Source organism: Hibiscus syriacus, unplaced genomic scaffold (genome assembly GCF_006381635.1).
Source record: "Hibiscus syriacus cultivar Baekdansim isolate YM2019G1 unplaced genomic scaffold, ASM638163v2 tig00110206_pilon, whole genome shotgun sequence".
Classification (NCBI taxonomy): domain Eukaryota; kingdom Viridiplantae; phylum Streptophyta; class Magnoliopsida; order Malvales; family Malvaceae; genus Hibiscus; species Hibiscus syriacus.
Genome location: NW_024062627.1, coordinates 1,329,014 through 1,352,581, shown reverse-complemented (window position 1 = coordinate 1,352,581; position 23,568 = coordinate 1,329,014). Strand labels below are relative to the sequence as shown.

The following is a 23,568-nucleotide window of genomic DNA, read 5'->3' as shown; positions in this document are numbered from 1 at the left end:
ACAGGTGAGGCGTGAAAGAAAAATCAGTTGTTAAATTGGTGCCTCCACCATTTCAAGCTCAGCTCTTTCTTTTTCATTTCAAGATATGGGTAAGCTTATTTCTTCTCTTATTCTTCGACCTGTTGTCAATGCCCGAAGGAATCGCTCTATTTTCCACCCTTCTTTTTCTTCTTCTTCTGTTAACCCCTTTGCTACCAACATCGATGCTTTAAATAAGAAATCCGTCTCTGTAAGTGGAAAGGGGAAAACGAATGATGGATTCGATAGTGTTGGTGATGCTCTGATTGTGTTTAACAAGATGATTGACAAGTACCCAAAGCCTTCCACCGTGGAATTCAATAAACTATTAGGAGCCATTGTTAGAATGAAACATTATGCCATTGGCGTTTCCTTGTATAGCCAGATAGAATTCCTCGGAGTTTTCCGCGATTTTTATTCTTTCAACATCTTGATTAATTGCTTTTGTCAATTGGGTCGGGTTGATTTTGGGTATTCTGTTTTGGGGAAAATGCTGAAGTTAGGTGTTGAACCTGATATTGTAATTTTCTCCACTCTGATTAATGGACTTTGTAAGCAAAGTAAGATTTCTCAGGCTGTTAGTTTGTTTGATGAAATGTTGAAAAGGGGTATCAACCTAATTTAATTGTTTACAATACAATTCTTAATGGTTTGTGTAAGATGGGCAGTACAGATAAAGCTGTTAGGTTTCTAAGGCTGATGGAAGGAAGAGGTTTCGAACCCAATATTGTAGCATACAACACTGTCATCGACTGTCTTTGTAAGCACGGGCTGCTAAAGGAGGCTCTCGATCTCTTCTCTGAATTGAAGGTTAAGGGCATTAGACCAAACACCGTTACTTACACTAGCTTAATTCATGGTATGTGTAATTCGGGTCAGAAGATGGAGGTAACAAGACTGTTGAATGAAATGGTGGATAATAATATTAACCTCGATATTGTAACATATAATATATTGATCGATGCATATTGCAAGGAAGGGATGATCTCTGAAGCTGAAGATATTGTTGACACAATGATAAAACAAGGCATTGTGATGTTTTCACATATAATGCATTGATTGATGCACATTGCAAGGAAGGAACGATCTCTGAAGCTGAAAATATTGTTGACAGAATGATAAAACAAGGCATTGAGGCTGATGTTGTTACCTATAATGCATTAATAAATGGTAATTGCTTGCAAAACAAAGTAGATAAAGCCAGAGGAGTTCTAAAATTGATGATTGAGAATGGTTGTACACCTGGTATAGTTAGTTACAACACATTGATCAATGGATATTGCAAAGCTAAAAAGTTAGACAAGGCAATGGAACTCTTTCATGAAATATCTCAAAAAGGACCAATCCCGAATAATGTCACATACAGCACTCTCTTATGCAAAGTATGTTCCAGTTAGGGAGAGTTTCAACTGCACGTGAACTTTTTAGGAAGATGCTTGCTTCTGGACATGTTCCAGATATAGTGACCTATTCGATTTTGCTGGACGGTTTATGCAAAACAGGTAAACTCGGGGGCTTCTTCAAAATGGTTATACCTTGAAGGCAACACATGTTCTTGAATAAATGGTGGGTAAGGGCTTCTATGCAGATATTTGCAGTTCCACTTTATTTGTGAATCTCATCTTAGGATCTGATAAATCAATCTTTATGAAGGTTTAACATTTAGTGTAGAGATTGTTACTTGTAATTGTGAATCAATATATTTACAAGCAATTATGCTTGTGGTAAGCTAAAGATTCTGGAGACTACAATCAGTGTTTAGGTCTATTTTCAATTTGGTTGATTTTCCTATATACATCTGTTGCAATGGCGACCACTCCTTTAGTACAAATTATACCGTTTTCTAGTAGTATTTGAATTAACACTACGCCTTCTCTGTTCAGTTGGGGCTAGATAGCCTTTTTTATGTTTCTTTATAGATGAGAGCACAAGTTCTTCTGGTAGTGCCACCGCCGTTTGTGGTTCCATTTCAAGCTCATCTCTAGCTTTACAGAAGAAAGAATAAAAAGTAGAGTGCTCTCCTTGAAATCATTATTATTAAACATGTCCACGTACAATGAAGTCATCATAGTACAGTGGTAAGTATTCTCGGCGATTTAACCAAACGATATTGTTTAACCGAATATTTACCTTTTTTAGTACCGTTTGATATATATTTCTCGAAGTGGGCACCCTTTCGGTTGAGCTGGCGAAAGGCGCGTCCCTGGGGACGCGCTTTACCCGTGTTTTCGCTGAGTTGGATGCCACGTGTGGAAAGCGCATCCCCGGGGACGCGCCTTCCATTAAATGCCATAAATGCCCCCATCCGTTTTCCCTAACTACCCCTCCTCCTCTCCTATATAAACCCCCTCAACCCTCCTCATTCTTCACACCAAATCATTCTCCTCTCTTATATAACTCAATTCTCCAACTATTGAGTTTTAAATTTGTTATTAGTGGTAAGAAATTTATTTTTATGTTAGTATTTTTTAAATAGTTATTATATTTTATATTAATATATTTATATAATATATTTTTTTTTAAAATAATATTATAATTATTATTTATTTAGAATTATTAATTTTTTGTGTGCTAATTATATTATTTTGTCTACAGTTATAATGGAAAACGAAATGTTGCTGCGATTGGATATTGATTATATCTCCAGACATTTTAGCGATATGGTAATATTTTTTATAATTATTGTTAATATTTAAATTTTTTATTTAAATTATTATGAATTTTATATTAATTTTAATTTTTTATAATGTATATTATTTAGGATACTGATCGTATTTTAGAGACTTTTATTAAAAATCCACGTATACCGACACCGAAACGTATTTTGCCATATTTGGCTTCTGCCGGGTTCGGGTATATTGCAACAATTATTGGCGGTTGCAAACTCAAACCTGTCCTAATTTCTGCACTGATTGAGGGTGGAGGCCCGGGACACACACTTTTCACCTTCTATGTGGAGAGGCCACAATTACATTGGAGGATGTCTCTATGCATCTGGGGTTTTCCGTCGACGGAAATATGATGTGTGGTATGGCGGATGGTGATTGACAGTCAATGTGCATTGATTATCTTGGAGCTGCTCCGCCAGAGTTTAATGGAGGTAGGAGCTTTATTTTGGTTGAAAGCTAATTTTGAGGTTTTAAATGAAAATGCTTCAGAGGATCAAGCAAAGGCATGTGCTCGGGCATATATTCTACGAATAATTGGAGGAATATTGATGCCCGACAAATCTCGCAACCAGGTGCATTGTATGTGGTTGCGGTATCTAATCGATTTTGATGAAGCTGGAAGATATAGTTGGGGCACTGCAGTTTTGGCATTTCTCTTTAGATAAATGTGTCGGGCGACGAATTATAAGAAAACTGCTATCGGTGGATGTCTCCTGCTTCTACAATCATGGGCGTGGTTCCGCATGCCTTTCTTATGCCCGATCGTGAATGAACCATACATATTCCCCTTATTGTTGAGGTAATTTTCGAACTAAATTTTGATTTAAATATTTTTAATTAAATAGGGTGATATTTAGTTTTATATTATATTTCATAGGTGGGATGATGAAAGAAAGAACCATAAAAGTATACATACTGGGTTAGAGGAAATTCGTTTACTTATTGATACGAAAACTGGGTCTGAGGTATGTTTTTAATCTGTTAAATATATATTTTAATTTAAAATACTAGATATAATTAGAATATTTTATTTATTTGAATTGTATATTTATATTTCAGTTTCAGTGGATACTTTATGCGAGAGATGAAGTGAAGGATTGCATCTCACCCCACCTTAGTGGGTCATTAGAGGTATGGATATCGATTATACCTCTTATATGTTATGCTATTATTGAGTGGCATCTAGTTGATTGCGTGCTCCGTCAGTATGGTTGTACGCAATATATTCCTGGAGCACCTAGGAATTTAGACGGCGTGCATAACATAGATAGACGAGGAAAGAAAGAGGTTAACTGGGTGGTGAGACACAGAGATTGGATTGCGCTTTGGGAGAACCGATATACACTGTTGGCCCCTCGACAATATTACGCTGAAACTGGTCATATGGTTACGGATAACTATGTGGACTGGTTTAATGAAAATGGGAAGTCGTTTCTACTTTCGACGGAAGCACGAGGGGTTAACATTCCTAGGCGCCGAGAAAGACGTCAACCGTCTCAATATCATCATCCCCCGACGTGTGGACGGAGAGAAGGCGCTACCGGTTCTGCATCAGTCCCACCACAACATCCTTATCCGTCGATGCCGCATGGGTACATGCCCAGCCCTCCACTTCATATGCCAAGCTCACAATTCATATGCCATCTCCGCAGGGTTACATTCCGAGCCCGCAGGGTTACATTCCGAGCCCGCATGTTACATTCCTAGCCCGCCAGGTTACATGCCTAGCCCGCAGGGTTTTATACCATATGGAGGTGCATATACGACTATGTTTAATGATCCAACATATGATTCATATGCATCTTATTTGGCTGGTGGTGCTTCTCCGCAGACACCTCAATCTCCATCTGGATCACAGACATCGATGTCAATGTTTCCACAGTTTTCACAGTTTCCGGTAAGCGGTGGGATTGTTACTAGCACTCCTCCAGGATCGTTATTTTATACAGGCCCTTCAGCCCCTTCAGCGTCATCTACACCAAATGAAGAAAATGATGCTGATGATGATAGTGAAGATGAGGAGACTGAAGAACAAGTTCCACAAAGAAATCCTCCACGAAAGAAGATGAGGAGACTGAAGAACAAGTTCCACAAAGAAATCCTCCACGAAATAAACAACCACCGCCATGTGGAACTCATTCGAGAAGACGACATCGATGATCCAATTGTATTTTAATGTTATTTAAATAGTTATATTTCAGAATTTTATGTAATTTGGTTATGTTATTTAAATGTTTTATGGTTGTTACATACATATTTTTAATGTTGTTTTTTATTCACATTTAACATTAAATGTTTGATAAATGTTTTTAAAATACAAATTATATTATTCAAAATTTAAAATAAAAATAAAAATAATATTATTCGAAATTTAAAATTAAAATATAAATTATAGTATTCGAAATTTAACATTAATTTCAACTTAATATTCCAATTGTATTTGAATTAAAAGTATATTCCAATTATAGTTCACAATACTTAAATTGAATTAAATTTATCCATATATGATTTTATCAACATATATATTAAAACGTATACTTAAAATCAACTTATCACTTCACATTTATTCGTAAAACATCTCGATGCTCATTCCATACAATTTCAATGTCACAATCACTTATCACTTCACATTTATTCAATTTATCCATAACATTTTATCTAATTTATTCAAACTTCACATAACGTTTTAATTTAAGTTATGAACTTAAATTAATCTATATGTATAATTTATTCTTGACTTGCTGAACTTTCAAAAGAAGTTAAATTTTGGTTATAATTTACTTGATTTCACAATTCATCTAGTGTCCCCGAGGGACATGAGTGACATAATAGGGTAATGATAAACATATTCTCTGACAAATAATGGGCGCACCCCCGGAACGCGCCTTAAGTCCCCTGAGAAATAATAGGTAATGATAATAGTGTCCCCGAGGACATGAGTGACATAATAGGGCAATGATAACATATTCTCTGAAAAAATAATGAAGGCGCGCCCAGGAACGCGCCTTCAAGTCCCCTGAGAAATAATAGGTACTGATATTAATAGTGTCCCCGAGGGACATGAGTGACATAATAGGGCAATGATAACATATTCTCTGACAAAATAATGGAAGGTGCGCCCCCGTGAACGCACCTTCAAGTCCCCTGAGAAATAATAGGTACTGATATGAATAGTGTCCCAGAGGGACATGAGTGACATAGTAGGGCAATGATAACATATTCTCTGACAAAAAAATAGAAGACACGCCCCCGGGAACGCGCCTTAATGTGAATAGTACTCCGATTATAGACACTATTATATGCAACGTATTATAAACTTTCAAAACAAACTTCAGTTCACAAGCTTTCGAATTCTTAAATTCTCAAACTCTAAATTCTCAAATTCTCTGAAAATGAGTCGTCTTTCTGCTGTTGTTTTGTATGATGGAGAAATTAAGGAAGCTGAAGAGGGGGTTGTTTTTGAGTCAGATCATTATATCCCCTTAACCTTGAAGAGAAACATCACAATTGAGGAGTTAATCACAAAAATTTCGTTAAAGATTCGTGTAGCAGGCCAGAGAGGACTATCTTCACTTCAGTACAGATTTCCTACTGAACTTTTTCCGCTCAAGTATATATCATTTCAGCTTTCAAACGATGATGGTGTTTCTATGATGGTTGATGCTCATATGGGGAGTTCACAATCTCTTATTGAAATGTATGCCACTTTTATTGAGGTTCATGCAACTCGTGGTCTCTCATATTCCTCTCACTTTGGCATTGCATATCAAGCTGATCAAGTTGATAGCGCGACACAACTGATCTGTAATGATTTCACATCATTAATGGCGGATCCAACGCCAGATGCCATGCCATCAAGTTCAATAGGAAGGCATTCATCTGCAACTGCTTATGATCTCAACCCACGTGGCTTCACCAATAATCCATTTGGCAACATCTCTTCTACTTCAAGGGGCAGACATTCATCTGCCAATGTTTTCGACTTACATATGGAAATGACAACGAGACAGCAGTCTATTCACATCCCACATGATACAATGGCCTCAAGTTCAATGGAAGGACACACAAGCGGGAACTTATTTGACCTCAACATTGGATTATCGGAGGAACCCTCATCTCCACCAGAAGAACCTCTTCGGGAGCCATGTGCAGATGGTGCTAAAACGAGATTATTCGTTGAACCTGACTCACCACAGTTTAACGTACATTCTGATGATGACGAGGATGACGTTCCGATAAATACAACACCAGCCGAACTTCCTGCACATATGTATGAGGCTGATTATGATGCAATGTATGAGCCTGAATTTCCAGATCTTCCTGATGTTGGCAACTATGGACTTCAATCATCAGTCAATGACGGTAATTTACATATTGGAATGAAGTTCGCATTGAAGGAGGAAGCAATGATGGCAATAAAGAGTTACAATATTCATAACTCAGTTCAGTCCCGAGTTGATTCGATCTAACACGGAGAAATATGTCTGATACTACGTCCAACGTGACAACGGATGTCAATGGATGGTCTGTGTATCAAAGAGGAAGAGGAAGAACAACTTATGGGAACTAACCAGATACAACGGTCCTCATACATGTTGTGCAAGAGGTATAAACCAGGATCATCCCAACTTGGACTCCAACATTATTTGCCAAGCAATCATGCCCATTGTGAAGCAAAGCTCTCATATAGCTGTTGCAGTGTTGATTTCTGCTATACAGTTACAATACGGGTACACTGTCTCATATAAAAAAGCGTGGTTGGCAAAACAGAATGCCATTTGCAAACTTCATGGCGAATGGGATTCCTCTTACAACGAGCTGCCCAGTTGGTTTCATGTTGTGCAAAGACTTAATCCCGGGACAATTTTTGAGTTCGAAACTCAACATCATTACGTGAATGATCGAATGGTTCGCGATCGCTGCCAATTTTACCGTGTCTTTTGGACTTACCCTCAGTGTATTAATGCAGTCAAGTACTGTAAACCAGTTGTCCAAATTGATGTTACTTTCTTGTATGGGAAATACAAGCAAGTTTTATTATTGGCTGTGGTCCAAGATAGAAACCGCAATATTCTTCCTGTTGCATTTGCCCTCGTTCAAGGAGAAGACACTGAGTCTTGGGCTTTTTTCCTTAAAAATTTACGTTTACATGTTGTCACCAGGGAACGAGTATGCATTATTTCAAACCGAGGAGCCGGGATAAAAGTAGCAATGGACTCTTTGGGTACAATGTATAGACCTCCACATGTTCAACATCGTTATTGTGTCCGTCATATTACTGCAAACTATTACGGAAAATACAAGAACAACGATGAACGTCAGTTAGTCGTGCGGATGAGTATGTTACTTTTTCCCAATTTTTCTATCAATTTTCTTATTACTTATTTATACTTCATATTAACTATTACATATTCCTAATGGCTTAGGTTACGAACTCTTACCTCAAAGGTTTGAGTCGATGCTACAAGAGTTGTTTGGCAAAAATAAGAAGGGGTGTGAGTACATTATGGACATCAGGAAAGAAATGTGGAAAAAAACATATGACGGGGGGTATCGCTATGGTCATATGAAAATAAACTTGGCTGAAGCAATAAATTCAACCTTAAAGGGGGGGCGCCATTTACCAGTCACGGCATTGGTTAAAACGACTTATTTTCGTTTGGGTTAACTCTTTGCAAAGCTCGGTGGACAAGCTCTTACTTGGATGCAAAACAGTCATATTTACCACCCAAGACTAGTAGTTGATTTACAGAAAAAAGTGGCTGCATCAAATGGGATGTTAGTTACAAATTTTTCTCGCACCCGTGAATTGTTTCGTGTAACCAAAATGCCACGTCCGCTGCAAGGGATTGGAGCTAACTCTTTCAGAGTTAATCTGCAAGAGAGGTGGTGCGATTGTGGTTTCTTTCAAGCACTCAAATATCTATGCTCTCATGTCATTGCAACTTGCTCACATTCGCATTTGGACTACAAAAATTATGTTGATCCCGTATACCAACTTTCACAAGTATTCAAGGTATATGAATTTGAGTTTTCGCCCATAGGAAACGAAAGAGACCCAAATGGGATTCAAACTTAGCTTACAATTGTACCAGATTCATTGCTATTGAGAGACTCAAGTCGACCAAAATCTACTAGAATACATTGTGATATGGATATTCGGGAGAAGTCAACAGAACAAAAACGATGTGGGCATTGTAGAAACATCCGGCACAATAGAAAAAAATGTCCAGCTCTGTTATCATCATATAACCGTTAACTCTTATGTAATTAATATTGTATTTAAATGAATTTTTTGTTTATAATAATTTAATGTTATTGCATTTTATATAATTTGTCGATGTATGTACACCTAAATAATTTTTTTAACTTTTAAATACATAAATATTTTCAATATATTTATTTAATATAATGATTAATATTATTAGTTATAAATTTTTTTAAAATATAATAATAATTCCACCTTCTAAGTAGAGGAAAATATTAAATTAAACAAATTAAAAGTTATTAAAAAATTTATGTATACGATGACACATTTCATGTTCTGATTGGAGGATTAAATTTATTAAATTAAATTTTCAATAAGACTAATTCATAAAATATGTAAGTCTTGAAGATTAAATATGAAATTATACTAATTTATTAACTTATGCATCAATATTTTCGTTAAAATTGATAAGAGATGACTAGATTGATAACATTTAAATAATTAACTAATAAAATTAATAGTCGATAATCAAAATCAAAAATAATATAATCATATGTGTAATATTATAATTTCATACATTTTTCCTATAACTACAATAAAATCAAAACTGGTTTCATATATTGTTCTATCATATTAATGTAGATAATTCTACCGTTAACACACATTAACAAAATACATTTGATAATTCTTACATTATAATCGAAACACTTTACATAATATATTACTAATTTATAATAATAATAAAAATAAAATATTTATTATTAAACAAAATACCAGCGTGGCAGTCGAGTCATCAGAATCCCGTGAAGGCGCGTCTCCGAGGATGCGCCTTCCACACGTGGCATCCAACTCAACGAAAACCCGGGTAAAGCGTCCCGGAAATGCTCCTTTCGCCAGCTCAGCCGAAAGGGTGCCACTTCGAAAATTATATATCAAACGGTGCTTAAAAAATAAATATTCAATTAAATAATGTCAGTTGGATCAAATCACAAATATTCTCACCTGTCACGTGAGTGACCTCAGAAACGGCAAAATTTCCAATAATTTTCCTCATTTTTGTATTTTTTAAAGAAAAAAAATGTTGTAAATGAAAATCACTGGCTTCACCCGGAATCAAAACTGGAGACGTTTAGTGTGTCAAACTGACATGATAACAAACTACACTGCGAAACCTATTGGTTTTAGTGGCATACGAGGCAAGTGTGTAACAATCAGTAGGATCTTAAAACACAAAATCAAATATATTAAACAATATTAAATAATTAAATAATTATTTATATTTTTAAAGTTAATATTAATTTTTTTTAAAAATTAAATTTATAGTATTTATTTAAAATATAATATAAAATCTAATTTTATATTTTTTTAATTTTTAAATATTATTTAAGCTAAAAATATAAAAAGTAATCTAATATTGGTTTTATAAAAAAATCCATAAACAAAGTAAAAAAGAATAATAAGATGGTGACCATGGTCAACAAAATAAACAATATTGTTGTTTGTTGAAGCTTTTCTCTGCATTTGCACGTAATCCCATTGCACAAATCCTTCGGCTACTAAAGTATACCTTAAATAAAGAGGGAAACCCCAATCTTCAAGTTTCATTTCTCAAGCATTGGAGGATCTTCTCAGACACTAAATTCAGTTTGATTTTGAAGATCCCAAGTGAGGTATTATACAATATATATATATATATATATATTATATATCTATATATATATATATATATATATATTGTTATTTCTTGATCTATTGATCTCTTGCAATGTCTTTCATGAAGGAAATCAGAGCCAAACAAGTGTAGGATTTTGTTTTTTTTCCAGTCAAATTCTTGGAATTATTACTACATTTTGAAGCGGTAAGCGGAGAAGTTGGCTGTATTCTAGAAATACTTTTGAGGATAGGCGTACATATGTTAATAACACAAATTTTTTAAACGTAGTAGGCACAAATAAAATTTCAGGGTAGACTCTATTAGTAAAATAGGTAAATAACCAAAGAAAATACGGATTTCAAGATAGGCACTTGCTCATCCTCAACAAATTGTGGCTCTGCCACTTCCAGAGATAAGCTGAGTGGAGCTCGCAGGACAATCTTCTAAAAATTTTAAATTCTCATATAATTTAAATATTATTTTATATTTTTTATTGATAATATGTTTTCATTTTTAAAATTTTATACATTTGTTCTCACATAAAATCTTACGTGCATCTTAGACTCATACTGACTTGTTTGCTTTTATCTTAGGGGTCACTTTTGCCAATGTAGTAGATTCAATTTATCATTTTGACCCTATCATATTTTCGCATCAATTTACCTCTCAAAGTTATTTAATTGCATTATCTATACCTATCATTAAAACCTTACTTTGATAACCTAAACCCTAAACAATAACCCCATAACTTTTAAACCATAAACCTTAATCTCTAACTTAAAAAAGAGAAACTTCGAGAGATAATTGATGTGAAAATACGATAGGAGCGAAAATGATAAATTAGATCTTCTACAGAGATAAAAGTGACTTTTTTATCTTTGTTTTTTTTTATGAGAGAAGAGGTTGCATAATTGAAGAAGATACATCTTAGTAAGTTAAATATTTGCAGGAATATTGTGTGTTTCAAATTGTTAAGGAAATCAAATTTAAGATTATGTATAATGTATACGTAGAATGAGTAAACTTGACTCAACTTGAAAAATCGATTTTTTCGACTCTATTCGAAAAAACTCTCGAATTTACTTTGAGTTGTAATTTTATAAACTCAATTCGACTAAAAAAATTCCAAGTTCAAGTCATATTATAAAATATAACTCTAACAACTCAAAACTTTTAGTATTTAGTGGATTTGTTTTCAAGTTTGAGTTGAGCCCGTCGACTATATATATATGTATATCACATATGAAGAAAATATGAAGAAATAAATGTGTATTTATATGGTTATAAAATAAACTTGATTCGACTCGAAAAAATTCATATCAAGTTTAAGTTATAAAATATGACTCATCAACTTGAGTAACTCAAAATTTTTTGATTTAACTTGACTCGATCAAACACTTTCCTTTATGTATCAATACCACCACTTGGAAGAATGTTTACAAACCAAACGTAGGAATTATCAAAACCCGAAATTTGGTCTAATAAATTTAGGTTATTAACGCAATAATAAATTGACTCTCATGTATTTACCTATAATGCATTAATATGAAATATTTAAGTTTTCCATTTATATTAATCTCTGCTAAAATGGCCTCTATATTTTTTGGAAATTCAATTCTATTTTAATTAAAAATTGTTAGTACACTTGAAGCACTTTAATCATTTATTTATTTATTAAACTTATATTTTATAACACAAATGTAAATCAAATTGTTAGTACATAAAAAATATAATGTCAACAAAAAAAAGGTTTATAATTTTCATCGTAATAATAATACTTGAATGCATCGATATATAATATAATTATTAACATTAAAATATATAATTTTCAATACTTTTTACCTTACAAATGATTGAATTGCCCTTCTTAACAACAAATTTCCTTTTACTTATTATATTTTGATTTGAAATTTTCAACTAAAGCATCTCAAAAGTTAAAAAGAACATCCCTTATGTTATAATAAGGGTAAAGTACACAACTGGTCACTCTACTATATTAAATGCTACAAAATGATTCTCCAACTATAAGACATTTTGTTGAGTTCTTTAACTATTAAAAGTTACAAAATAATTACTTGACTATTAATATGTTCCAAACTCGTCTCTTTTTCGTTAAAAAATTGACGGTCATCTGAGTTGAACGATAACTTGTTCATTAGGATATGATAAAATCTTATCCTAGAACTATTTGAGTTGTATTATGTGGATCGAGTCTCTGTTTACATTATGTCGTTGAGCCAGAGCTTGAAACATTATTGTAGAGCACAAGGTTCTTAACCTTGAGGTCGTTGGATCGAGTCTCATGGAAGACATTTCATAATTCGAAGGTCTCCTCCGGAAGCTGCACTCAACCTAATGTTGGGGGCAATCTACTATCTTACCTCCCCTTACCACATTACATATGGAAACAAGAGACAACCATTTAGCGCAGACAACCATCAACTTTCGTAACAGAAAAAGACGAATTTAAAATATATAAATAATTAAATGTTTATTTTATATCTTTCAATCGTGAGAGAATTCTTTTTAACGTCCTATATGGATTTTTGGGTTCACACAAATTATTGACTATATTATTCTTTCGATCATTTACTGGAATTTGAATTGATCACTTTTTAAATAATTTAGCTTCGGTTTTTTCGGCTCAAGAGTTTGGGGACGGCTGTTCTCTTCTATTTATTTACAGTCGAAATTACAGCATTAGTTCTTCTGCTACTTCCGCCCCCCATCTGTGGTTCCCTTTCAATCTCAGCTCTTGTTATTCATCGGCTTTATCCCTCCCCTGCGTGACCCTAGTTCAAATCCCTTTGAGCGCAATTTTGTCCCTTTAATTTTCACTTCCATTGGGTGGTGATCAGTGACGGATCCAGAAATTTAAAAATATGAGTCTAAAATTTTAATTTTTTTTTAAAATAATGGGTATGCAAAAATTGTAATTTTTTCCTTTTTTTCTTAATACATTAAACTAAATTTAACCACTTTTTAAAAAAATAATGGGAATGTACTTGATCTTATGGGGCCTTAGTGCATCCGCCACTGGTGATGATACGTGTCACCATCTGATTGGATAGAAAAATAATTTAATTAAATAATTTAAAATTCATAAATAAAATCTTCCAATCATATATTGATATGTGCCACGTTCTAATTTGATAGTTAAATTTATTTAATTGAATTAAAATAATGACTAAATTGATAGAATATGTAAATATTAAGGACCAAATATAAAATTATGCCAATTAAGCTTAACAGACACATTAGGGATGGCACAATGACCCGAACCCGGCAGGGAAACCCGAAACCCAGCCAAGTTCTGGTCGAGTCGGGTTTTAATAAAATCAGGTCGGGTCGGGTATCGGGGATTTTTTCGGATTCGGGTTCGGGGTAAGGTATCCCTGCCTCGATTATATATATATATATAATATTTTTTATTTTTTATATTAATTATATATATAATATTTTTGTATTTTTGTATTAATTATATATATAATATTTATATTTTGTATTAATTATATATAATATTTTATATTTTTATATTAATTATATAATACAAACACTAAACATTTAAACCCTAAACCCTAACTTTTATAATTATGTATGTGTTTAATTATGTATGTGTTTTTATTTTGGAGTTTAGGAAATTATTTATAATTGAGTTTAAATTTGTGACTGTAGTTTGAGTTGTAAATAATGTAGACTAATTTCCCATTTTTTGTGATTGTTTTTCTATTTATTTTTTTATGAAAAATACGGTTTTTCTAGAGATCGAGTCGGGTTCGGGTACAACACTTCGGGTCGGGGAAAAAATCCCCGACTGGGTGCCCTGATAAAAAATCCGTCGAGGATCAGGGCGGGGACGGGAGAGCAAAACCTGTTCCGAACCCGCCCTCTTGCCATTCCTAAGACACATCACCACCTCTGTTAAAAATTAACGGCCGATGGTTTGATTGAATCAATTAAATAGTTGGGTGGCCTGAATGATTCAATTGAAAGTTCGATGGTCACATTGATTTTTTATCATAGTTTAGTGGTCTCCCACGTAGTTTACCCTATAAAGTTTAGTTATTAAATTAAAATCTTTTAAAGTACAATAATTAAAATAGGAGCGATAATAAAAAACAGCAGTTAAATTTATAATTTGCCCTCTTTTTTTTGAAAAGTTATAATTTGCCCTTAAAATGAAGGCATAGTTACATTTCCCTACTTACCCTCACAATCACCAGCATATTTGTCACGTGTCTTACGTGTGCTATTGTGTTGAGTTGGGGACGCCTTTTTCTTTTCTAGTTCTTTACAGTCGGGACCACAACATTAGTTCTTCTGCCATTGCCGCCCCCATCTGTGGTTTCGTTTCAACCTCAGCTCTTGCTTTTCCATTTCGAGATATGGGTAAGCTTAACTCTTCTCTTATTCTTCGTTCTGTTTTCAATGGTGGAAGGGTTCTTTCTAATTCCCACGCTTCTTTTTCTTCTTCTTTTAACCCTTTTGCTACTCACATCAATGCTTTACATAAGAAATCCATCTCTGTAAGTGGAAAGCCAAAATAATATGATAGTTTCCACAGTGTTGGTGATGCTTTGATCGTGTTTGACAAGATGATTGAGCAGTATCCAAAGCCTTACATCGTGGAATTTCACTAAATTTTTAGCTACCGTTGTTAGGATGAAACATTATGCCCTTGTCGTTTCTATGTGTTGGAGTATGGAATTACTAGCAGTTTCCCATGATGTTTATTCTTTGAGCATCTTGATTAATTGTTTTTCTCAATTAGGTCGGGTTGATTTTGGGTATTCTGTTTTGGGGAAAATGCTCAAGTTAGGTGTTGAACCTAGTGTTGTAACTCTGTCCACTCTGATTAATGGATTTTGTAAGCAAAATAAGATTTCTCGGGCAGTGAGTTTGTTTGATGAAATGGTTGAAAAAGGGTATCAATCTAATTTAATTGCTTACAGTACAATTCTTAATGGTTTGTGTAAGATTGGCAATACGGATAAAGCTGTTAGGCTGCTAAGGATGATGGAAGGAAGATGTTTTGAACCCGATATTGTAGCATACAACACTGTCATCGACTGTCATTGTAAGCACGGGCTGTTAAAGGAGGCTCTCGATCTCTTCTCTGAATTGAAGGTTAATGGCATTGGACCAGATACTATTTCTTACAATTGCCTAATTCATGGTATGTGTAATTCGGGCCAGCAAAAGGAGGCAACAAGGCTGTTGAACGAAATGGTGGATAACAACATTTCACTCCATATTTTCACATATAATATATTGATCGATGCACATTGCAAGGAAGGGATGGTTTTTGAAGCAATAAATATTGTTGACACAATGAGAAAACAAGGCATTGAGCCTGATGTTGTTACCTATAATGCATTAGTAAAAGGCTATTGCTTGGGAAACAAAGTGGATAAAGCCAGAGGAGTTTTGCGGTTGATGATTGAGAAGGGTTGTGCACCTAATCTAGTTAGTTACAACGCAATAATCAATGGATATTGCAAAGCTAAAAGATTAGACGAGGCAATGGAACTCTTTCATGAAATATATCGGAAAGGACCAATACCGGATATTGTCACATGCAACACTCTTTTGCAATGTATGTTTCAGTTGGGAAAAGTTTACTGCATGTGATTTTTTGAGGAAGATGCTTGCTTCTGGATAAGTACCGGATCTAGTTGTAAACACTAATTTTTTCATTTCGTTTTATTATTTTTATTATTAAAATTATTATTATTATTATTATATATTTTATTATTAATAATATTATTAAATATTATTATAAAAAATAATTACAAATACCCAAGGCCCAAAACACAGAGCCCGTTTACATGCTCAAATCCAACTAGAACCGGCCCAAAAGATGACCCAAACCCTTCTAGGGTTTGTATCATTTCCAGCAGCCGTCAACATCATCAGCCGTTGGATCTGGCAAGATCCAACGGCCCAAAAGGGTTCCAGATTGAAAACCCTAGGGTTTCTAACCCTAGCAGCCGTTTCCAGTGATTCCCAGCCGCCTCCAAGATTCCAGAACAACCACGTGGCCGTCGCCGTTGCTTCCAGACGTTCCAGCTGCCGCCGCCATCGCCAGAAGGCTCCAGAAGGCTAGTTGCTCCCCACATGTCACGGCTATGGGGTGAGTCACCACATAGCTCGGTGAATCACCGAACTTCCCCCTCTAGACCGGTCCGAGCATGGCTCGGTGGTGGCTATAAAAGCCACCGGATCCTGCAAAACAAAAGGAAAAAAAACAACAACAAACAGAAAAAAAAAGAGACAGAGCAAGAACTACAGCCACGAGAGAAGAGACCACGGCGAAAACGGGAGAGCCGAACGAATAACAAGCAACCACATCAGCTAAATATCGTAGGAAAAGAGAGGAAAGAAACTTACCGAAGAACTTGCAGTCATCGGAGCCTCCTTGTGCGACCGTAAAACCGAAAGGTTGAAGGTAAAAAAGGCTAGATCTACGACGTTAGGTAGATTTTTAGGTTAAGATAACCCTGGATTTAACTTTAGGATAACCGGGGCTTTGATTTGGTGTATATTAGTAAATTTCGGCCACCATGTACGGTGGCTGGCGGCGGCGGCGATCACCACCAGAGTATGGTGGTTGGCGGCTGCTGGAGATCACCTCCGATAGGAGGAATTTAGAGAGAAGCGAGAGAAAAGTTTCCTCTCTCAGTTAGAGAGAGAGGAGAGAAAGAAGAAAATGAGGGAATGGCCCGAAGGGCCGGCCTGAGTTGGGTTTAAATGCCCTTTCCCAAACGACACCGTTTTGGGGGAGGGGTATTTCTGTAATTCCCCTCAAGGGTAAAACCCTTTCTGCAGCCCTCTATATTTGTAACTTTGCAATTTAGTCACTGAAATTGATTTTTAATCATTTTAATTCGGTTTTATAATTTTATTTAATTTATAATTTAATCCTTGCCTGCTTAAATAATATTTAGGGTAAATACCCATTTTAGTCATTATCAGTTTATATATCTTTAGGATAAATAATAAATTTAGTCCCTTATGTTTTAATAATTATTATTTTAGTCACTAAATTAATAAATGCATAAAATAGCATGTTTAGCCACTGCAATATTAAATAATTAATTACGAATTAGAGTATTTAATTTCAATATGTTATAATTTAGTCACTAATTTTAATACTTTTATTTAATTACAAGTTTTATTACTTTTTATATTTAGTTTTAATTTTATTTTAATTATTGTTTAAATATATTTTAATTTTATATGTTTAATTTTTTAATTAGTATTATTATTTTATTTTTTATTATATATATTTGATTAATTTTATAAATTAATAATGTTTATTTATTTTTAATATCGAAGAAAAGGACAGTCTTGATAACTGGATGTCCTATTCTGGTATTTTAAATAATTAAATATTATAATTTTTTACTTAAATTATTTTACTTTTAAATTTTTACATTTTTAGTTATTTATTTATTAATATCAAAGAAAAGAGCTGTCTTAAAGCACCTAGAAGCCATTTTCTGATTTTTTTAAATAAGTAAATATCTTATTTATATATTAATATATTTTCTTAAAATTTTGAAATAATAGGATTATAAATTAAATATATTTTGAATTTTTAAATTTTTAATAATAGAGACAATTTATAATTAAAAAGTACCAATTTTGGGCGTTGTAGGGGTGCTAGTCCTTCCCTAAACGTAACCGACCACGAATCCCTTTTTATTATTAAAAAGAATGAATTTTTGGTTATACGCAGATCAGTTCATTTTTTAATTGATGTTTTCTTAAAACTCTTTTAAAAAATAATTTTTAGGTATTCAACCTACCTGTCCCAAAAGGCCGATGGCGACTCCCAAATTATTTTCAAAACCATTTATTCACATCACTTTTCCCGTCAAATAAAAAATTTCGTGCTCGGACGAAATCCGGTTACGACAGCTTGGCGACTCTGCTGGGGACGGTCAAACTTTTAAAATCAATTATAAATTGTCTCTATTAATTATAAATTAAAAAAATTCATATATTTGATTTATAATTCTTTCTTTTCAAATTTTTTATATACTTATTATTTTCATAGTATTCATATATTTTCTTATTAATATTTCATTATTTGCAAGTATTTTATTATTTATTTTTCTGTCAGAGGTTTAAACATTTCTCCTCACACACAACACTTGCATAGCATAAAGCTCTATAATTGAGTTTGTCCCTTTTAAGTGGAAGTGAAAGCGACGTCTTCGTGAGAATTTATTCTCCGTGTTAGACCTAGCAAGTAACTTTCGGGGTTCATATGCTCTATATCTTCGTGAGAATTTATTCTCCGTGTCAGGCATAGAGAAATGTATCCCCTCGAATTGAACTTGATCCACTTTAGTCTGTGATGGATTAGGATTGAGGGTTAACAGCCCAAGGGGGCATCAACAGGGACAGTTCGAGTACCTTTACTCCTAGAACTAAAAACCTGCATATAATAAACCCTAGAAATTCTCCTAATCTAAGACAATACTGAAACCATTTCCATAGGTATACACAAAGGAGAAATAAGTTTTAGTTTTTAATTTATTATTTTTTCTGAATAAATGCCTGCGAACTAAAAATCATGCGGTTAGGTTAATTTTTCCTAACAAAACATGGAACTAGAAAGCATGAGGTTAAGATTTCTACCTTAATAGATAGATTTTTTTATTAGTTGGTACTAACTATTTTATTTTTTCTCATTTCTTTTGTTTGCATTGCATGATCATAGCATAACCAAAAAGGTGTTTACTAGAAAGACTGTTCATCGTATTGGAAAGAAATCGTAAATGGACAAAATGTTTTATGATCAAACAAAATATGACGAGGCCAAGGAATCGCATCCCGAGGGAACTCCGAGGATAGAAGAGAGCTATGCACCTAGAGATCATGTGTCCATTAAGGAGCAAGAGGAGATACGAGAAATAAGAGAGCAGATGTCCAAGATGATGGATAAAATATCTGTTTTGGCCAAAAGAGAAGAGAATCCTGCACAGAAAGAGAGAAATCTTAATGAACATAATCCTGCAATTTCAAATATGCAAGAGACTTCTGATCCTAATCAATTGGAGAAATTACAGACAATCATCATCCGTATTCACAAGTCATTTGGAGATACCAAAGAAAATAATTAAAAGCTTCCAGAGAAGAGAAGAAATCATGTAACCTGAAATCATCGAAGTTTAATATGCTCCCGATATCTAAAACTCAGGTTCAATTCAAGACAAAAGGCAATTCTCATGTTGATGCTATACCTATATCATATAAAGAATTGTATGAAAAGTTACTTGAAGCACGAGAAGTGGATCCATATTATATAAAACCGTTCCAACCTCCGTATCCAAATTGGTATGACATCAATGTTCATTATGAATATCATGCCGGAGCTCAAGGACATACCATCGAGAATTTTCTTGCCTTCAAACGCCGAGTTCAAAGTCTTTTGGATCAGGGAATCTTGCAGTTTATGATAAATGATCGACCTAGTTTGGTAACCGAGGGTCCTGATAGATTAATACCAAAAGTCTTCAAAGGTAAGAATATCAGTAGGGGCGCCCAGAGAGAAGAAGATTTGCTAAGGTTTGAAGCTCAAATACGTCATTTGAAGATTGAAAACGATAAATTGAGCACCAAAATGGAAACCATACATGAAGATTTCCAGAAGGTCAGTCAAGCCTTTCAAAATGTTGGTATAGGAAACACCCCAGAAGAGTGGATAGCAGGGGTCACCAAACTGAAAAAAGTTGCAACATACATGAAGATATTGTCCAAAAACTTTTTGAACACAAAGGTTATTTCTCAAGGGAAAATGAGCAACTCCAAGAATTGACACAGGAGATGAAAGAACACCAGAATGTTATAGAAGAAACTGCAGTCCAGACAAGCAATACGGCTCATAAACTGATAAACTAACTTGGTTTTAGAGAAGAAAATAAGAAAGTTATTCCCTATATGTAAAGTTAGGATTAAAAGTTGTCCCCTATATGTAAAAGTTTTGTTTAATGCACGGAGACTTTTGTGTTCAATGAAATCTGTTCTAAGATGATCACTCTTGAGTATCACCTTTTCATATATGCATTATCATTTTGCATCTTTGCATTTTTCATTTTGCATTCATACTTTTATGTTTACCTTTGAATTACACATTTTGCATTCTTATTTTTCCATTTATGCATTTTTCACATTTTTTAAGTACTGTTATGTACTTTAATTATAAAAATATGTAAATAATTCATGAAAGGTTTTGTAACAGTAAAAAAAACCAGGACCATTCATTCATATTACTCTACTATCATCATAAAAACAATGGAGTAATCTTATAAGGGACTACAAGACCAGTGGCTAGAATAATTGACAGGGTTACCTCGGGATATAAGGAAAGAAACATCAGATTCAGTACCAGATGGATCAAATCAAATTATTCAGAGTATGGTATCTGATAAAGAAGAGATAACTGCTAAAGAGAAATCATGCTATCAAATTGAAGAGTCGGGAAAGATAACATACCATGGGGCATCCCACTCAAGCCCAAAGAATAGCCTCATTAATTATTCACAATATGAGAAGAGAGTCAAGAGGACAGAGAAAGCAATCAAAAACATGAAAGATGTTAGTACCCACCACAAAGAATTAGAAGCAAGAGAGCTCAGCTTGGTTCCAGATTTGATTATTCCCCATAAATTCAAAATGCCTAATTTTGAGAAATATGATGGCACCAGTTATCCCTTAATCCATTTGAGAATGTTTTACAGAAAAATGGAAGGATATTTAAGTTCTGATGATATGTTAATTCACTCTTTCCATGATAGCCTCGTTGGCCCAGCAGTAGTATGGTACAATCAGTTGACCCAAGAACAGATCAAGAGATGGGTTGATTTAGCTGATGCATTTTTGGGACAATATCGGTATGTTAAAGGCTTAGCTCCAACACGTATGGATCTTCGAAGAGTAAAGAAGAAAACCAATGAAACATTTCAAGAATATGCCTTAAGATGGAGAGGAGTGCCAGCACAAGTTCAACCTCCCATGTTAGAAGAGGAGATATCACATATGTTTCGGGATTCCATTCCCACTCCATTCTGCAAGTTAATGCAGGCAAATCCGACAAAGGAATTCGAGAATCTTATGACAAGTGGAAATTTAATTGAGAATGTAATCAGTGAAAAAAACTCAAAAGTCACATCCAGGAGCTTGACGGATCAAAAAGCAAAAGTTGATCATGTGAATAAGTGTCGCATCCAGAGTCCTCGTAATTGCAAAAGAAAAAGAGCAAATAGTTGTTCAGATCGACCAAAGAAAGTCATGCGATCAAGAAAAACTTTGGAAGTGTTCCAAACTTCCATTTCAGACTTGTATCCTCATTTGGTTAAAGGTCAATACATCACACCAAGACCAACTAAAGTGACACCAAACCCTTCTGCTCATAGCTATGATCAAAATAGAGTTTGTAATTTTCACTTGGGGGTATCCGGGCATTCTATAGGCAATTGTAGGCCACTGTTAAAAGAAATTGAGATGCTTGTTGACAAAGGGGTTTTGACACAAGAAATGATCAAGAAATGGGGGGCAAATAAGGATGGGAATCCTAATCCTATTACATACCCAACATTAGAGAAGTAATGAAGCATGATAGATAAATAAGTAGAAGTGTTACCTACCACTATAGCACTTTTCTATTTTCAGCATCTTGTTTGAACTTGTTTTTTTTCCTTTCTCCGCTTTTTGTGCAATAAATAAATTTGTGTTGCTTTTAAGGTTATGAGCATTGAATCAATTTTGTAAGCTTCCAGTTCTTTGAATATCAACTGGATTAAAAATTCTTCATGATTAGAGTTGTAATCTTTGACAAAATATCAAGATTGAAAACCAGAAAAACAAGGACCCTTGATCTTACCCCAGAAGAAATACACCCAAACACTATCCTATTACAAATATGAGATAGCCTACTCCTATTGAAAGGAATTACAAAAAGGCTTGGTATTTATATATATGAGCGTACAACATGGGGCATCATTGGTGTATTATATTACAAAACCGACTAGAGTATTTTTCTATTGATGACGTTCGATGATGAACATAATTTTTACAAATAAGTAAATCTAGTTTAAGTTTTTTACAAATAAGTAAATCTAGTTTAAGTCAGTTGCTTGGGAATTAAATTCTAACGAAGAGATTTTCTGAATTCTACCAAAACACCTAGACTATAACAAGTTCTTCTTAACAAGCTAAAGAAATTGGATTTAAATACTCATGTTATATTATTATACAATAAAGTTTGAGTTGTCCCTCTAGAGCAATTGGTTAATCGCCTTGGCTTTATGGATAATAGTCAGCTAACCCATTATATTATTATATACAATAAAACTGTCCTCTAGAGCAATTGGTTATCGCCTCGGTTATGGATAAGTTTCAATTAGCCTGATAAGGTGATGTTATATAACAATAAAGCTGAATTCAGCTAGCCAAAATGGCAAATGTGTTAACAAATGGACTAAGGGAGTTACGAAACACCTGTTATAGTCAACTTCACACAAGCACTCAGAAATTTCATTTTTAGACCAATTATTTTCATACTACTTTGATTAGATGAGTCTAAATGAAAAATTCCAGAGAATTGAAATGGAAGAACTCTAGAAGGTCTAGTAATTGATAATCCTAGTTGCGTCATTTTGTACGCATCCGGTTAAAATACCAAGTCCTTAAAGTGAGGCATGTGACAAAGTTCACAAAGAGAGAGAGGAGTGACATCTTAAATAGATGTAACCATAGAAAATAGGAAAGCCATCCTGAAACCAACCCAAATTTTGATACTTGTCAAAGAGCTATAATTCTCAAACATTAAAGAATTGTTGATTCTTTTGATATTCTTTGAATTCATATGATTTGATTCTATTGTGAACCTATAATAGGCAACACTTTGCAAAATTCTTTCATTCTTCAATAAAGAAAGGAGAAAAAACATTTTCAAACAGGACAGTCTCAAATGAGAAAGGTCCTTGAAGCAATTGTTGCTTATTCTA

At 34.0% G+C, this 23,568-nt stretch overlaps 1 protein-coding gene across 1 annotated transcript; it reads left to right on the top strand.

Moving 5' to 3' along the window:
- Window positions 1–644: 644 nt before the first annotated feature.
- Window positions 645–16,128, top strand: LOC120219459 (pentatricopeptide repeat-containing protein At1g62670, mitochondrial-like). Its single transcript, XM_039216285.1, has 3 exons — window positions 645–1,045; window positions 1,147–1,208; window positions 15,957–16,128. Exons 1-3 carry the CDS (start codon window positions 679–681, stop codon window positions 15,984–15,986), a joined length of 459 nt encoding a protein of 152 aa, XP_039072216.1. The 5' UTR covers window positions 645–678; the 3' UTR covers window positions 15,987–16,128.
- Window positions 16,129–23,568: the final 7,440 nt, after the last annotated feature.